This window comes from Enhydra lutris, unplaced genomic scaffold, assembly GCF_002288905.1.
Source record: "Enhydra lutris kenyoni isolate GAN:26980312 unplaced genomic scaffold, ASM228890v2 scaffoldscaffold69, whole genome shotgun sequence".
NCBI lineage: Eukaryota > Metazoa > Chordata > Mammalia > Carnivora > Mustelidae > Enhydra > Enhydra lutris.
This window is the reverse complement of record NW_019154153.1, coordinates 6,771,915-6,789,488: the sequence shown is the minus strand read 5'-3', so window position 1 is coordinate 6,789,488 and position 17,574 is coordinate 6,771,915. Positions and strand designations below refer to the sequence as shown.

At 44.1% G+C, this 17,574-nt stretch overlaps 1 protein-coding gene across 1 annotated transcript in view; it reads left to right on the top strand.

The window, feature by feature from the left end:
• The window catches only part of LOC111159787 (anoctamin 2), a 329,770-nt gene that overhangs the window by 159,931 nt on the left and 152,265 nt on the right, over positions 1–17,574 (top strand). The window contains exons 10-12 of the mRNA XM_022522388.1: positions 3,764–3,898; positions 10,278–10,438; positions 15,048–15,130. Of these exons, the coding sequence (XP_022378096.1) occupies positions 3,764–3,898; positions 10,278–10,438; positions 15,048–15,130 (379 nt within the window). The remainder of the gene's footprint in view (positions 1–3,763; positions 3,899–10,277; positions 10,439–15,047; positions 15,131–17,574) is intronic.

Here is a 17,574-nt window from a genome sequence, read left to right as displayed (position 1 = left end):
ATCAATTTTATGGATCCTGTCAAACAACCAGCTTTTGGTTTCATGGACTTTCTTTATATTTTTTCTGTTTTCATTCTCACTGATCTCTGCTCCCCACTTTATTATTTCTTTCCTTCTGTTTGCTTTGGATTGAATTTGTTCTTTTTCTAGTAGAAGTGAAAGCTTAGATGATTGATTCAGAGCTTTCTTATGTTAGTACAAGTATTCAATGCTATAAATTTCTAAGTATTGCTTTAATGGCATCCTACAATTTTTGGTAATGTGTTTTCCTTTTCACTCAATTGAAACTACTTTCTAATTTCCCTTTTTATTTCTTCATTGACCTTTCTTTGGGTTATTTGGATGGGTGTTGTTTAATTTCCAAGTATTTATAGGTATTTTCAGATACCTTTCTGCTGTTGATTTTTAGTTTAACTTAATTGTGCTCAGAGAATAAAATTTCATTACTTCAATCCCTTTAGATTTGTTAGATTAGCTTTATAGCTCAGAATATGGACCATCTTGGTGAATGTGTATTGGAAAGAATGTATTTTCTGCTGTTTAGTAGATGATTCTATACATGTCAATTAGGTCAAGTTGGTTTGTAGTGACTTCTATGTCCTTACTGATTTTTTATGTCTCCTTGTTCTCTCCATTACTTGAGAGGGAAGTGTTGATGTCTCCAGTTTATACTTGAGAATTTGTCTTTTCATCCTTTTAGTTCTCTCAGTTTTTATTGTATGTATTTTGATGTATGCAGCTAATCTGTACATTTTACTGTATGCATTTAGGATTAACAGGCCTTCTTAATGAGTTTACCATATTATCATTAATTGATCTGCTTCTTTATCCCAGGTAATGTTCTTTGTTCAGAAGTCTTTGTGTGTCCCAGCTTCCTTTTGATTCCTGATTGCATGATATATTTTTTTACTTTTCTTTCATATATGCCTTTATAATAAAAGTGGGTTTCTTGTGTGCTTACATTTGTTATCATTAATGTATTTATATATATTTTTAAATTAAATTTTATTTTTTTCAGTGTTCCAAGATACATTGTTTATGTACCACACCTAGTGCTCCATGCAATCCGTGCCCTCCTTAATATCCACCACCAAGCTCACCCAACCCTCCACTCCCCTCCACTCCAAAACCCTCAGTTTGTTTCTCAGAGTCCACAGTCTCTCATGGTTCATCTCCCTCTCTGATTTCCCCAACTCACTTCTCCTCTCCATCTCCCAGTGTCTTCCGTATATTCCTTATGCTCCACAAATAAGTGAAGCCATATAAAATTGACTCTCTCTGCTTGACTTATTTCACTTAGCACAATCTCCTCCAGTCCCATCCATGTTGATACAAAAGTTGGGTATTCATCCTTTCTGATGGAGGCATAATACTCTATTGTATAATGTATTTATATTTTAAAACTACCACCTTACTATTTGTTTTCTATTTGTTTTGTCTGTAGTTTCTTTCTGTTTTTCCTCTTTTCATGACTTCTTTGCAAATGAGTATATTTTATGGTTCCATTTCATCTCCAATTTTGGTCTGTTAATTATTACCTATTTTTAAAATTCAGTGGTTGCTCTAGGATTTACAGAATCCTTTAACTTACCACATTCTACTTTAAAATAATATTATACCATTTCACACCCTGGGTAAGGGCATTCCAACACTATTTCTCAGTTTCCTCTCTCCTATCATAGATGTTGTTGTTGTCCTACTCCTATATATGTTATAAACTCCATAAGACATCATCACAATTTTTGATTTTTACCAATGTTACTCTGCCTTTTTTCTATTACTGCTTTCTTCCATGAAATTTTAATACCACATATATCTGTATATCTCTTTATGTTCTGTGGCCCTTTGGAGACCTAAAACCACTGTAATACCTAAGATAGTTTTTGGCTTCCAGAGAAATAGTTTTATCCCCACGGGAGCACTGTTTCATATAGTATTCTGGGTTGACCGTTTTTCCCACCCCCCCCTTTCCATACTTTAAGGTTGACACCCTGTTATCTTCTGGCTTGCATAGTTTCTGCCAAGAAATTGGCTGTAAGTCTTACCTTTGTCCCTTTGCATATAATATCCTCCCTTTCCCATCTTTCCCTCCCACCCCAGCTTAATTAAAGATTTTCTATCTTTGTTTTTCAGATTTGATTATGATATGTCTTGGTGTATAAGTTTCTGTTTTTGTTTTTATATTTACTCTGGTTGGGGTTCTCTGGGTTCTTAGATCTATGTTTTGTTGTTTTTGATTAATTTTGGGAAATTTTTTAGCCATAATCCATTCAGATATTTCTTCTGTTTTCTTTCTCTTAATCTTCCTGGCACTTCAGTTATATATATGGTAGACCCTAGAATATTATCCTCTGTCCTGCCCCTCCCCCAGAGCAGACTGCTGATCCTTATCACTCAGTGATTTGAATGAGAGATGGTCTTGGGAGATGGGTGTGCTTCCATGCCCCTCTGCAAATAAAGAGGCCCTTTCTGGTTTCCTATGTTGCCCGTTACCCTCCTTATGAGTACCAGATGGTGGTCATTGGCTGGGATCTTATGAATGACTGCAAACCCCTCTTGTGTCTGGAGCTCCCAGTTATTCTAACCTATCATGCTAACCTATACTCAGCCTTTCAGAATTTACAAGATTATATCTTTTTCTTTGAACTGCCTTTTCCTTCTGTGGTCTGCCAAATCTGAAAGTGTTTGCATGTCCCATTTTCCTTGGAGGTGCTTGTCACTTTTTAAAAAAATATTCACTTCACATGATTATCTTGTAGTCTCCACTCTATGATGGGTTCAAGGAAAGTTTAATGTCACAGATTATCTCGACTTCTCTTGTTGTTAGGGAGGAAGCCACATTATCTTGCCATTGTGTGAATCCTAGGTGAGAGCAGCCCCTTTGGTAGTGGACAAATAGATTCAATTCACTGTTCTTATTCTTTTGTCCTCACATCAAAGAGTGGGCTGCACTCCCATTTCCCTCCTGTGTTTTATGTCATAGCCTCTTGGGAAAGAAAATACACGGTTTCTCTGTGGTTTGTATTTTTCTACTCAGGTGCCTGTCACCAATAGTTATTTAAAAGAAAAATTCCTTTTTAGAGACAGTGTGACAACTTACTAACTTCCTGATCTGGGGATCAAGAAAGATAATGGCTTGTTAATTTTCTCTTTAAAAGAATTTTTTTATTATAAAATTAATTCATTAACAAAGTAGAGAGTTTAAAAAACGCAGAAAGGTAAAAAAATAAAGAAATAAAACCCATCCATAATCCTATCAGCTAAGGAAACCATTGCTAATATTTTACCAAAATTCTTCTAGTCATTTTTCTGAGTTTTATGGTTTGTATACATAAGTATGCATGCCCACCTGTTTGTGTGTTTTAGTCACATAGCAAAGTTTTGAAAAGGTATTTTTCTGTGGGTTACGGTACTCATGAGGTGATGTTGTGTTACTCATGTTTGTCTGGTAAAGATGCCAAAATGTATGGCCTATTTTCAGTTTGCTGTTAGGGCTGGATTCCTTCTTGGGACTATTTCACGTGAATAGCCAGGATTCCCTGATGTGTGTGTGTGTGTGTGTGTGTGTGTGTGTGTGTGTGTGGTTCACAGGGAATGTAATTCATAGTGGAAGAGACCAGTTCTTTGTGCTGAGGTCCCTCTTGCGCCATCTAACTTCCATCTCTCTTTATTTATGCTGACCCGTTGTCAGGATTAGAACAAACAGAAATGGAGGAAGTATATGGTGTTCTTAATATGTGTTGCAATTTTCTTTCTTTTTCAGAAAGTATTTTGGAGAAAAAATTGGACTGTATTTTGCCTGGCTGGGGTTATATACATCATTTCTCATTCCATCTTCTGTAATTGGAGTGATCGTGTTTCTTTATGGATGTGCAACAATCGAAGAAGATATTCCCAGGTGAGATGTTTTTAAAGAAAAAGCCTCAGTTCCCACAGGGCAGTACTTTGGGGTTTCATCCCAGTTGCAAGTACAGTTCACACGCTTCCTTCCAAAGTCCTCACCCTCTATTCTCTCCTCCCCTTACTAGACACGTAACCTCCCTCCAGAGACAGATCTGGGAACTACAGAGTCTGGGAATGGCTTCAGAGCCTGCTGGGGATGGCTCCCTTCCTTTCCTAGTTAAGCTCTTCTCCAGGGCTAGAGGCTGATGTGGGCAAGTAGATTCTACCTGTTGAAAAAACCCAAGCCTGAGAAATGCATTTTCCTCTCAACTTCACGACTTTTTTCTCTGGTTTTCCTAAGACCTGAAGCGGGAAATGGTGAGTGGCATTGGATAGAGATCACATGTCGATATGGTCAAACACTGTTGGGGTAAAATGCTGTGAGGCTATCCATAGAAGCAGGCAGCTCTGGAACTGAGGGGGGCTCAACCTCTGGTTCAGGAAGTCAGAAACTGCAGGTGACAGGCCCCATGGTGGGGCTCTTGGAGAGCCAAGAGATGGAACAAAGTCTGGTCCTTATGGTGAAAAGAGAACCTACAAAGAATATAAGCACTTAAAAATAGCATACTTGGGCTGCCGGGTGGCTTAGTTGGTTAAGCGTCTGACCTGATTTTGGCTCAGGTCATGATCTTAGGGTCACGAAATCAAGCCCCGTGTCCAGCTCCATGCTGGGTGTGCAGCCTACTTCAAATTCTTTCCCTCTCCCTCAGTGTCCCCCCAACACAACTCATGCTCTCTCCTCTCTCTCTCTCTCTCTCTCACAAAAAAATAGCATCCTTTAGGATGGAGAGCATTACATATTAGCTATAAGACTAGATAGTTCACTCCCCAGGTCTTCCTTCCCTTGGCTGTAAATAGTGATAATAACACGTACCTTGTGATGTTGTTGTAAGGATTCAGGAGAGGATGTTTGGCACATAGTAAAATATTAATAAGTAATTGTTGAAGGAATCAACATATGTAGAAATAAAGTACAAGTGACACTTAACTTATATTTGGCATTTAAATCTCTTACCATCTTCAGCACTATCCTCGAAAACCAAAGCGTGATTAATGTATTTTAATACTTTTCAGTTGCAAGTGATAGAAATGTAACATCAACTAGCTGAAGCAAAAAAAAAAAAAAAAAAGGGAATTTATTAGAAGGATTCTGGGGTGTGTCAGGGAACACAGTGGCAGGTGTATGGCTAGCCTAGGTGCCAATGGAAGTAGGGACTCCTGTTTATCTCCCATTACTGGTTTTTTCTTGTATTTGTTTCACTGCAGATTTTCTCCATTGGATGTAAACACTCCTACTAATAGCTCGTGGAACTTGTATCTTAGAGCTTTCTTTTTAATTGGTTCCAAAAGCCCCGTTGGCTCATTTTGGATTAGGGTGGAGGCCCTGGGCCCATAGTCGTGGCTGTGGGGCTGGATCACTCTTTACCAAAAGGATGTTCCCTCAGTAGCCCGGTAGATGAGGACACTGGGCAGACTGGGTGTCCACTAGAGTTGGAAGAAGTAATGACTGTCCTGAAGAAAGGACCAAGAGCTGGGCTTCTTTGAGGAAAGGGTTTCACGAATGGTCAATACTTAGACCTACTTAAATACTTAAAGCTAGATACTTAAAGCTAGATAACTTAGTGTAAGAGACAAGGGTTTGGATATTTCTATGTGTAAAACCCTGGCATCAACTGCCCAGTGTTTTGACTGGGGATTCTGGGACCACGACACAACAAATGTGATCGAGGTTTCGCCTTCCTCAGGCCATCTACCATGAGAGAACAACTAATACTTATCAAATGCCTTCCTTGTGCCAGGCATGGGGCTGGGTGTTTCTCAGATATTGGTTTCTTTGATCCTGTAGATAGAGATTATGGTTGTAACCTGTTAGATTGGTATTATTTTCACCTAACAGAGGTGGAGAAATTGATGCTACAGTCATGTAACGTGTCCAACTCAGCAACTAGTAATTGTCAGGGTTACAACTTGACCTCTTTCCCCCCTGACAACTGCCCCCTTTCCCCTCTGAGATGTGACATCTCCCAGAAGGTTCATACCCTCCTTGGCAGCCAAGCAGTTTCAACTGGCCTTGCCTGGTACCTTCTCAGAAAGCATGGCTCCCATGTTTCTCTTGCCCAGTTTGATCCCTATAGAGGTGGGCCTCAGGTTGATCCACATGGGAAAACTCCACTGTGCGTAGAGAGCTAGTGCCAGGGTAGAGGGTGGGCCATCGGCGTGCTCGTTTACACTGGGATTTAGAATTTGTGCCTTGGTTCCCCATATGGGAATACATATGAAAGGGACTGTGTGGCTGGAAATGACCATGGTCTGCATGTACTGAGAAATACATATCTGCACACATGCAGTCATGTACATGCAGGTATACGTGGATGTGAAACGTGACCATTATCACTGCAGATGTCTCTTCTCACCTGTCAGAGTGCGTAATGTTTCACACACGATGTCTAGCAACCAATTAGGGGGTTAGAGAACCAGCTGAATGGTTGTCTTTTTTTTTTTTTTTTAAGATTTTATTTATTCATTTGAGAGAGAGAGAATGAGAGAAAAGCAGAGAGAGAGCATGAGAGGGGAGAAGTCAGAAGGAGAAGCAGACTCCCCGCCCATCAGGGAGCCCGATGTGGGACTTGATACCAGGACTCCAGGATCATGACCTGAGCCGGAGGCAGTAGCTTAACCAACCGAGCCACCCAGGCACCCCTGAATGGTTGTCTTTTAAATGAGCTAAAATAGGATAGAGTAGAATGAAATACGATATTAGTATTCATCACAAGAAGGAAGTAATAGGTATTGTTTCATGAGATTTTATTTAGCTATATAAATACGTTTATGGTGGGGAGAGAGAGAGAGAATGTTTGTATTCGCATGCTGGAATCTGGTGGAAAAGATTATTTTTAAATTATAGCTCACGGTCAAAAAAGTTTCAAGTTGCCTGTTTTAAAGCTGAAATTTTGGTTGTTGGCTCTTCAAACTCAGGGTGGGTGTGATTTTTTTTCTATTATTTACATCTTCCTTGTTTAAGTATATTATGAGGAATTTTTAAAAGAACTGCCCTTTAATCATAATTGTATAGTCATAAAAAATCCAGGCTCAATGGGCTTGACGAAAACTCATAAAATACCACTCCCTATCAACAAAAGAATAGTCTTTAAATCCCAATACTGGATCTAAACAAATTTATACTCTTCTGGGATCTGTTTATGTCAGCCACACCTAAGCATGATTAAAAACTTGTACCATTCCTAGGATTACTTTAGAGGTTTCTAATTTTGACATTAAGCCTGGAATTTATTATCTATGTATCATTTTTTAAAATGTTCTGTTCTATAAGCATTATAGATTAATAGTAAGATAGTACAAAGGGGCCCACTGTACCCTTCATCCAATTTTCCCTAGTGGTTATGTCTCATATAACTTTAGGACAGTATCAAAAGCAGAAAATTTACATTATGTGAAACTTTAAATGGTACCTTTTATCACTGACAACTTTGATATATGAATACAAATATCATTTATAAGTAATAATTCCATATGTGCATGATACATCTATATAACTTTTCTCTACTTACCAAAGGATTGGTTCCATTTATTAGGCATTGGCTTACATGGGTAGGAAAGGCTAGAGGATTTAAAAAAAAAAAAAACAACTAAAAAAAAAGCTGATTGATCTAAACCATGTTGGAAAAAAAAATGGTTACCTTAGTCTGAAACCTTGATAGCAGATGCTGTGTCTAAATTTCTAGAATCATTCCCATGTTGTACCTCCTCCCTTTGTGCAAGCATGGCCCTGTATCACCTAACTTATGAGCAATGAGTTACTGATTAAGAACACCATTCACTTTGGGGTCCTGGTTCAGCTCTTGTCGGCCATTTATCAACCTTCCTGTGCTTTCTAGAGAAAATGATAGACTGAAGAACTATAGCATTCGATTTATAGCTACAGTTGCTTCTAACTAGAAATCCGCAGATGATGCAGCTAGTGAGTAACCCAGATGCAATTTCAGTCCTAGCTGAGCTTCCCTCACCTTTCTGCTTCTCTTCGCAGTCTTCTCTAGAGAGGCAGCCTCTCTCCGAGAACGCAAAGTTGTTTTACACTTGATCTTAGCCAAAAGGCCAAGAAGCAACCACAAAGTCATTTTAATATCATCCCGAAGCAGAATTTCCCCAGAATTCTGTTCAGATTGCTTACATCAAACAGACAAATCAACAAACAGAACACCCTAACAGCTCTAAAGCATTCTGACTTCAAGTTTAAATGATTTGGGGAGTATCCATGTGACTGCAGCGCCATTTTGTACAAATGGTTGATAGTTGACCGTCCCCCCATTGTAAAGCCAATAACTGAAGCAGCTCTTATGTTTCCAAGTGCTCTGGACTTTGGTAGCTGGTTGCTAACACTTTTTCATTCCTGACATTTTAGCATTGACTAGCTTTGATTAGGATTAAGTTGGTTAGAGATGATCCCTTCCTCAAGCCTATGTGTTAAAAAAAAAAAAAAAGCTCCAAACAACAAAGTGCTATTCCTGACACACATATTTGAAGGGCAAGACTGAGAAGCTTACATGTCCTCAGACACAGCTTAAAAGCACAGCTCCTTACTCTGATTTATACAGACCAACAGGTTTCTGTGTGAATCTGTTTCCTAAGAGGGGACTCTCCTCTCAGAAAATAGTGACTCCTCCTCAGTGATACAGCGGACGCTCGTCTGACCCCGAAGACTTAGAATAAATCTTGCTGTCTGGTTACCCATTAAGAATGTGCCCAAGTGAAACCAGCACGGCTGAACTTACTATTAAGATGTTCCTATTAATATTGTCATTGTGAATGAGTCACTGGTATTGACACTTGCCAATGGGGAGCTTAGCAGCAAGTTAGTGGAGGAATGAGGATTTACTCTCAGAGACGTAGAGTTTCCATTCTCTCACGCAGAAGGCCTTTCCTTGCTGTGGGCTTAATAGTTCATTAAAAACAAGCCTGAAAGCCGGGACTTGACAGACAGTGACAGCCCTCAGAAAAACCCTTCATCTTCTTAATGAAGGGGAGCTGGACCCAGGCACTGCTTGATTTATGGTTCTCATCTAAGCACTTGCTTTAGCACTTAGGGTACCAGCCGGCTGACCCTGACAATGGCCTCCCACTTGTCAGCCATGCTCTGTAGTGCCCTCTGCTGCCTCTTTCTGAAGGAAACACAGTGGCGGTTTTCAGTGTAGGACCCCTGGCTCCTCCTCATGACTGTGTCTCCTCACAGTCCGTGAAACTGTGTCTCACAGCTGCTCTGTGAGAAGAGCCAATGCTTCATTTTCGTGAAATCTTGAGTTCTCCACCCTGTTCCCCCAAACAATGAGCTTAACCATCGACCCATTCCCCCGGGGAAATATTACACACCAGAGTGATGAGTTCATTCATTTTCCTACCAATATGTAGTGTGGAGGGACACTAGGGAAGCCAATTAGGGCTGGTGGTTCTTTGGTTCTTATCTGCAAGCATTCATATAAGCCTGAATTTATTGGATCTAGCTAATCACCTAAAGAGTGAATGGAATTTCAACTATATTCGTTTGTCCGCTAAATAGAAATATACTGTGAATAGGTTAGAATATAGCTAATGGTTTTTTTGACTCATGCTTCTCTCTATTAGTATCATAGAACCTAGGCTTTGGAAGAATTTACTTTATTCTTCCATTCCCCCTCATCCCATTTCATGGTTTAGATCATTCTTATTAGGCTGAGGTTATTAATCCCCCTTCTACAAAGGGTCATGCCCTGATGTACTTGGGATGAGGCTTCCAACCCAGCTCTGACTCCATTCTTCTCCACGTGGCTTGTAAGTAAGAGCTTGTGTTGATCCAACCACACACTTGTATTTTCTTCTCCTTGTGACCAGGTCTCACACATTTGTGAGACAGTCAGTAGGCTTTAAGAAGACCACCTGTAAGCACAGGCATGACAAGGGGGAAATCTAACTTCTGACAAGTGATGGATTCCTAGTTGTTGGTGCTCCCCACCAACCTCTTAGACTCAAAACATTTTGAAGGAGCTTTATAAAGCACCATGTAATGTACAACATCTCTGACGGATGCTCACCGATCTTCTGTTAGGACACTCCTAGTGACAGGGGGTCTGTACCTCAGAAGTTGCCCACCCACTTCATTGATAAAAATACAGGAATAATGCTCTCATGGTAAAGGATCCAATTCCAACGTCTTTAACACACCTAGCTGTGGGAGTTGATCAGCTCAGCCTCGGACCTGGAAGTGGGAGATGTTCTTGGGGTGATTTACTTGGGGTGGGTCTGGCTTGATGTCCTCTTGACCCAGCAGCCTCTCTCTACTGCAGCAAAGAGATGTGTGACCAGCAGAATGCCTTCACCATGTGTCCCCTGTGTGACAAGTCCTGTGACTACTGGAACCTCAGCTCAGCCTGTGGTACGGCAAAGGCGAGCCACCTATTTGACAACCCTGCCACCGTCTTCTTCTCCATCTTCATGGCTCTGTGGGGTAAGCGGTTATCGTGAACCTTGCTTATTTTGCTGATGCCTTTAAATGGGTGCAGTGACCATGCTCTGAAGTCCGTATCCTTTGATTTATGTCTTTTAGTCCTTATATCTCAAGAAGTATTTTAGGGGCAATAGCTTTCTCTCTTTTACTTCTGTTTGTGAATAGAACTAAGACCATCCTCCTTGGCTTTATATATTTTTTTTTAAAAATTAGAGGATGTTAATCTTGTATTAATCTCATGTATGCTTTATTCAGAATTTGAACCAATGCAAATCCCTAGCACACCCATAAGGCATTCCAGCTATCTCTACTAAGATATGTAGTCATAGATAGTCACTATAACACTCAGAGGGGGTGGGGAGACTGCCATGGCCACACAGTTCACTGGTGGAGGAAGTGGATCCAAACCTGATCTCCTGACTGCAGGTTCTTTGCAATTTCCAGGACACCATGAACACAGACAGTAGAGATTTTACTTAATGCTAGAGTAGTGTTTTCAGTATTTCCACCAAAGGGATTTGTGAAGGAAAGAACAGATAGTTCCTTCATTTTCCTTCTCCTCCCTTTATCCCCAGAGTATTAGGGTAATAAACTTTTTCTGGGCCATAGCCATCTGACCATAAACACACACACACACACACACACACACACACACACACACACACTTCTTTTCACAAACGTGGATGGAATAACCTGGAATAATAACCCCTGTGGTAACTGGACCTTTCCAAGAAGACATACCCATGAGGATCATAGAAGGAACGAAGTCAACATGTTTCAGCCCATCTTGAGTAGCCACCTGACTTTCACTTTTTACTCCTCATTGGATATGCAGGCCCTTTGTTTCCCCTCTGGATCACTGAACAGCAGGGCTGTGACCCCACCACAAAGATGTTTGATTATCACTGACTCCATGGGGCCTGGAGGACGTGCCAGGATGGGACCATGAGTCACACATTCCTGAAAGTGTGAAGAAGAGAGAGGGAGGAGCGGGAGGTCCATTCTCAGTAGTGCTGAGAGTACTAATACAAGCTTTCTTTGTTCCCAGCAGGGACCTCTCCTTGGGTGGAGATAGAACCAGAGTGGAAAGATTGCCATATTACTAGGCCACCAGGGAACATTTCCAGGGGACACTCTATTCTCTGTTCTCTTGTGGAATCGCCCCTGCCCAGGGATACATGGCCAGTAGTCAGCCCACAGAAGTAGGGGCAGGGAATAGGAGGAAGGGTGCTTGTCACCATGGGGCCCTGGAATTGTTCACAGGAGGGTTCAGTAGAACGAGCTGGAGCTGGAGCTTGTCGCCTGGGAGTTTTAGGCAGCAGCTCTGTGTCTCCTCGTCGAGCAGGGCATCTCACGATTATCCCCAGATCCCCCGGAACTGATTTGGAACCCAGAATACACGTTCAGTTTTTGATATATTACAATCCTAATTCCCATTCATTTGTCTTAAGACATTCCCATGACTGAGTAGCTAAAGCTTAATGACGCTGGGCCCATAATCCCTTATGGACTTTCCTGGGATGTGTAATTCCTTGTTGTAGAGAAACTGGCTTTTCGGTTGTACTTGGCCACTCTCAAGCCCCAACAACTACCTCTTCTCTTTCCTCGATAGCTGTAATTAGCAGATGCCTCCCGGCCCCTGGGATCTGTGATCATTTACTGCCCCCACCCCTGCGCTTCTTGCTCCCCCTCACGTGGCAGCACAGGAGAAGCATGGAGGGTTGCATCAGAGCTTCCTGGCATAGAGTGGGGTTTGATTGTGTTTTTTAACAGTCTTGCTGAGTTTTACGTGATTGTGTATTTGGTCACAGCAGCCAAGAGCCGCTGGGCACAAATTGCCTGCAAATTACAATGAAAAATAACAGTACTGCCTCTCATTACCATGATTATTATGATCAGCAGTGCTGTGCTGGGTGGGCCTGGGCTAGGGCCCAGCCTGCCAGGAGGAAGCCTGGGGAGAAGTGGTTCTCTGCAGAAACAGTCTGTCAGTGGAGCAGGAGTGGGGGCCCGCTGAGGTGCTGGCCAGCAGGGCCTGGGTCTGTGGGGTCTTCAGGCCGAGCTCCTCTGTAGTTTGGCTTCAGACTCCAGGGAACTCTGGAAGCCTCATTGAAAAGGGAAGTAAAGGGCGAGGGTTCCTGAACCCTGTTCTGAAGAGAAGTTAAGGGCATTAACTTAGGTAGCAGGCAGGTCCCAGTTGCATGTCTCAGTCCTGCTCCTTGCCAGCTGGGGATCCATGGCAAGACAGTGTGGATGTAGCTCTATGTCACAAAAGTCAGTTCTCTCAACCAATGTGCCAGGTGCCTGGGACAAGCTTCTTAACCTTTGGGCATCACCCTGCTTATCTGTGAGATGGGTGAAGGAGTTCCTACCCCACAGTGTTTTGGGGACAAGTGAGGGAGATCTGTGTGCAGAACACTTGGTATAGTGCCTGGCAGGGGACATACATCAGGAGCTGTGAGCTGCTCTTCCTTGTTGTGATGGGCCTCCCTCGTCCTCATGACCCCTCTGCAGTGACTTCTTTGCCCCTCTCCTCTGTTCCCATGCTCTGACTTCTCTTCTTCATAGAGATCACAGTCAGGAAGCACTGCGGACCCTGCTGTATGCCGAGCCCTCCTCAGGCACTGAGAAGAGCCTAGGAAAAGGAGGGATGCCTTCCTCCCCACCTTGTCCCCAGAACATCCCAGGCCTGTGCCAGTGTTGGGAGGTCAGGATGCACTTAAACTGAAAAGCTGCAAATCCCTGGGAGAAACCCTATGAATCTGTGCACTGTAATGTAGCGCCAAGTCAAACAAATGGAGCTTCTGGCAACTGCACATTTAGCTGGTCCGTAGCTGTCTGTTCCGGTTGGTTCTGCTGTGCCCGAGGCAAACAGGCAGCCAAGAGCTTAGGAAGTTTGCAGCCCTGTTACTCCACCGCAGACCTGAGTTGCAGGAAACAGTGCGGCGCGGCACGTGGTGAAGGGTGTCCAGGCTTTTCCTGTGGGTGGCGTCGAGGTGCGTGCGGGGGTGGCCTCAAGGAGTGTCCCTTCCCTTCCTTTCCAGGGCACCAGACCCTGAGGACAGTAGGAGCGGGGAGGAGAGGGTGCCCCCAGCTGAGTGGGTCAGGAAAGGATGAGGGTAGCCCGTGGAGGATGCAGGGCAGTTTGCAGGATTTGAGTATGAGGGGGGCAGCGAGGAGGTGACGTTAGCAGCAACCCAGGTATGAGGTTGTGTGTTGACAGAGCAAGGGGATGGATTTAAAAAGAGGGGTCGGGCCGCATCCACAAGGTCTGCCCATCCAGAGAGAAGAACTTGGAAGGTAAGGAGCCATTGAAAGTCTAGATGGGGGAGTGTTGGCATTCTCCCTCTCCCCACCCCTTCTTCACTGCCCAAATGCCATTGTTCTTCAAGACTCGGCTCAGATGGCTTCTCGGGCAGCCAGCACTCCCTCGGCTGCATGCCCACAGCTCTCCACTGGGCCATTCTTAAGGCCCTGAGCACTTCATGCCTTGTGTGGTAGCTATTTACAGTCCCTCCCCATAGACTGTCAACAGTTTGAGAGCAAAATCCACAGCAGAGTCACCTAATCTCCCTCATGATGTCTAGAAGGCTGTTTTGTATATTACAGATACCTTAGTCAGGCCCAGTTCTTTTTGCAGGTTTGGAAATTTAGTCCAGCTTGCTCAAAGAACAAGAGAGGTGTTGTAAGAAAGCCAGAAGCTAGCTCCTGGATGTGGGTGACAAAAGGGAGCCAGGCCTCCGGGAACTGGAGCTGGGGGAGCTCTCTGGAATCCTGGCCCTTTCTCCTGTCAGGTGCTGCATGGTTCATCCCAGTTCTGTTTCTCTTTGTGTCACTTAGTTTCAGTTTTCAAAAGAGTGGGTCCATATGGTCCATCAATAGGCTCCGGAGGAGGTGTCGGTCCTGGGGTAACGAGCCATGGCTGTTGAGTGGAGGGTGCTGGCTCTGCCCGGAGCACGTTGGCCTGGCCCTTCGAGGGGCTTTGGGTGGAGCAGACTCACCGCATGGGGATGGGAGACACTCAGCAGCTACTGCTAAACAAGTAGAGGCCTGGGTGAATGCCCCGTAGGGGAGAGCTCTCCGTCAGCCACTTGCAGGCGGGCTCAGAAGTCAGGTGGAGCTGTGAGGCAGCTGTTACAGAACCTCAGGACAGGATAGTTGGGGCCCAGGAAAGAGAAGTGGTGCTGGAGACAGAAAGATGGGAGAAAATGAGTGAGAATGCTGAAGAAGGTGCAGGAGGAAAGAACATATATGTAGGGAAGATGAGCTTTGTCCAAAAAGACTACAGACCCTCCCCCTTCTTGTTGTCTTCATTCTTCCGTCCTTCCTTCATTTCTTGAGATCCCTGTTTGCCCTCTTCTCATGACCTAGAAGTAGGGAGAGGTGCACGCCTGTGTGTGTGCTGGTGTGTCTCCCTTTACCTATATCTGTTGGGCTCTCAAGGATGGGGACTAGTTGGAGCAGTTTCAGTTAGAAGTAAGAGGAAGGGAATAAGTGCTTTAAAGAGAGTCCCTAGATTTGAAATCTCTTAAGTTTATCCTCTACCTCCATTGATGATCCCAAAGGGTCCTCAAAATTCAATCTTTAATAGAATTTTTTCTTTCTCTTTAAGCTACCATGTTTCTGGAAAACTGGAAGAGGTTACAGATGCGGCTGGGCTACTTCTGGGACCTGACTGGTATAGAAGAGGAAGAAGTGAGTTCCCTTGTGTACTTCTCTGCGTCCTTGCTTGATTTCACCCTCAAATAGATCTTCTTAAGTGAGGTGACCACTTAAATTTGCCGTCACATCAGCCAGTCCCTGGCTCCATGGTCTTAACCGTGGTTGATATGCACTGAGGCCAAGAGCTCAGATCCCCCCTCTTCTCCTGAAACATTGGACCTGATGGGTAGTCAGATGTCCCAGGGACCCTCTCTGGAAAAAGAGATGGCACAAGAGAAAAGCCTTTGTGGTTCCTTTGAGATTTAGCTTAACATTCTTCTACCTCCCATTTTGTGGGTACATGAAGCCAGAGAGTAAGAATTGCTCTCATGTAACTCAGAGCACGCACCTGTCAGCATGCCTCTGTAAGCCTCCTGAGGGTTAGGGGAGAGGTATGGGTGCCAGATGCTGATTGCCTTTGATGCCTATGGAAGAAGAAAGAAGCACTGAACTACTACAGTATAAGCCAGTACAGCATGGGTGAAACTAGAGGATGAGCTAAGGGCAAAAGGTAGGTTCTTCTAGAAGGTTCTTGTCTAGTTTTATGAACAGATGATATTAAAGGTTGAAAACAAATCAGCCTTTCTTCTGGGCTCTTACGAGGGCCGCAGGCCTGATGTTGGTGAGCTGGCAATGAGTAGTGTGTGTCTGGTTGCTCACAGTTCTTGTCTATTCCCACACGCTACCACTGACAGAACAGTAGATGTGAATATTGGATAGGAACTCCTGATATTGTGGACATTGTTGATGAGGTGCTGGGAACAGTGTCTAGAAAGAACAGGTGGCACTCACATCTGCTTGAGTACTGACTTCCAAAGGCTGGGCGCAAGCAAAATGGCGGCTACACGGAAAGCACGCCTTTTCTGTATTCTCCCCCAGTAACTGATACGCCTTGCCTTAGACTAGGGATTGCTGGCTTTGTGGCCCTGATGTTTTATGACCAAGCAAGGACCTCTCCAATTTAGTCTTGTTCTCAAGCTTGCTAGGTTCCATATGTCTGTCGCATGATGTCGTTTCTTCTCCTTGACGCTCTCACTGAGCAGGTGGGCATTCCATCCCAATGCATTGAGTGCCTGTGCTCACTGTGTTCCAGGCCCGTGGATTAAGCATCTGCCTGGACACTAACGGTATCATGGGTTCCGTGGCAGATCAGAGTACGTCCACATGGGTTCTACTTTCAGAGGGGATACAAATTAGGAGGATAAGTGTCAGAGAATAATGAAGGCAATTGCATTTTTTTGGTAATTAGTGGCCAAATGAGTGCTTCCAATAGAAAGAGCTATGGAAGTGGGACTCTGGGGGTATTCTGGTTGACATCCTTGCCCTATGGATGAGAGAGAGAGGGAGGGAGAGAGAACGAGAGAGAGAGGGAGACAGGGAGTTGTGGCGGGTGTGGGGAAGCGGGAGCTCCTGCTCTCCTAATGCGGAGAAGAAGAGAAGACACATCCTGGCATCCAAGCCTGCATGGGGCCAGAGACAAGCTAAGTGTGTCTGCTAAGTAGAACCGAGGAAGCCAGAAAGTATCTGGAGAGGAGGTGTAAACACTCACACAGAGAAAGCCATAGGTTATGACTCAATGTCCTCAAGAATCTCCATCGCAGGCCCCTGGCGGTGGGGTCGGGGGGGCAGGATAATCTGGAGCCAGTTTTCCTGTTTTCTTTTTCTTTTTTTTTTTTTTTTAAAGATTTTATTTATTTGACAGAGAGAGATCACAAGTGGGCAGAGAGGCAAGCAGAGAGAGAGAGAGAGAGAGAGAGGAGGAAGCAGGCTCCTTGCAGAGCAGAGAGCCCGATGTGGGACTCGATCCCAGGACCCTGAGATCATGACCTGAGCTGAAGGCAGAGGCTTAACCCACTGAGCCACCCAGGTGCTCCCAGTTTTCCTGTTTTCTGATTAACTCAGATCAGGGGTAAGTTCACGGGTGGACCATGATTTCAGGAACTCGTGTGCAGGCTGGGAGTGGGCTGGCCAAGACTGGTTTACCTGTGGCACAAGGAGAGGTTTGTCATGGGCTCCGGTCACTCCTGACGGGAGGTTACTGCAGGGCAGCTTGCCTTGACCGCACGGTTGGTGCGCCCTTGGTCAGGCATGGTTGAGATGAAGGGAGGATAGCCTCGTCTTTTCCTTTGATGTATTTATATTTCAAACTAGGATATCAGACACACTTTAAATTCAGTTCAATCTGAACAGTCTCTGAGCATCTCCAAAGGGTCACATTCAGCTAGGGTGCTTTCTGGTCTCCAAATACTTAGAATACGGTGGAGAATATGTGAGAGAAGTTTCTTCTGGCTAACGTAGTCAGGAAGGGTTGAACCAGTGGGGTGCCTCAAGTCCAGGTTGTAAACCAGGGAGAAATGGAAGGAGACTGGAGACCATTTTCTTTCAGGTCAGGGAAAAGCATGAACAACCAAATCCAACCTGCACTTCCTTGGTCAGTG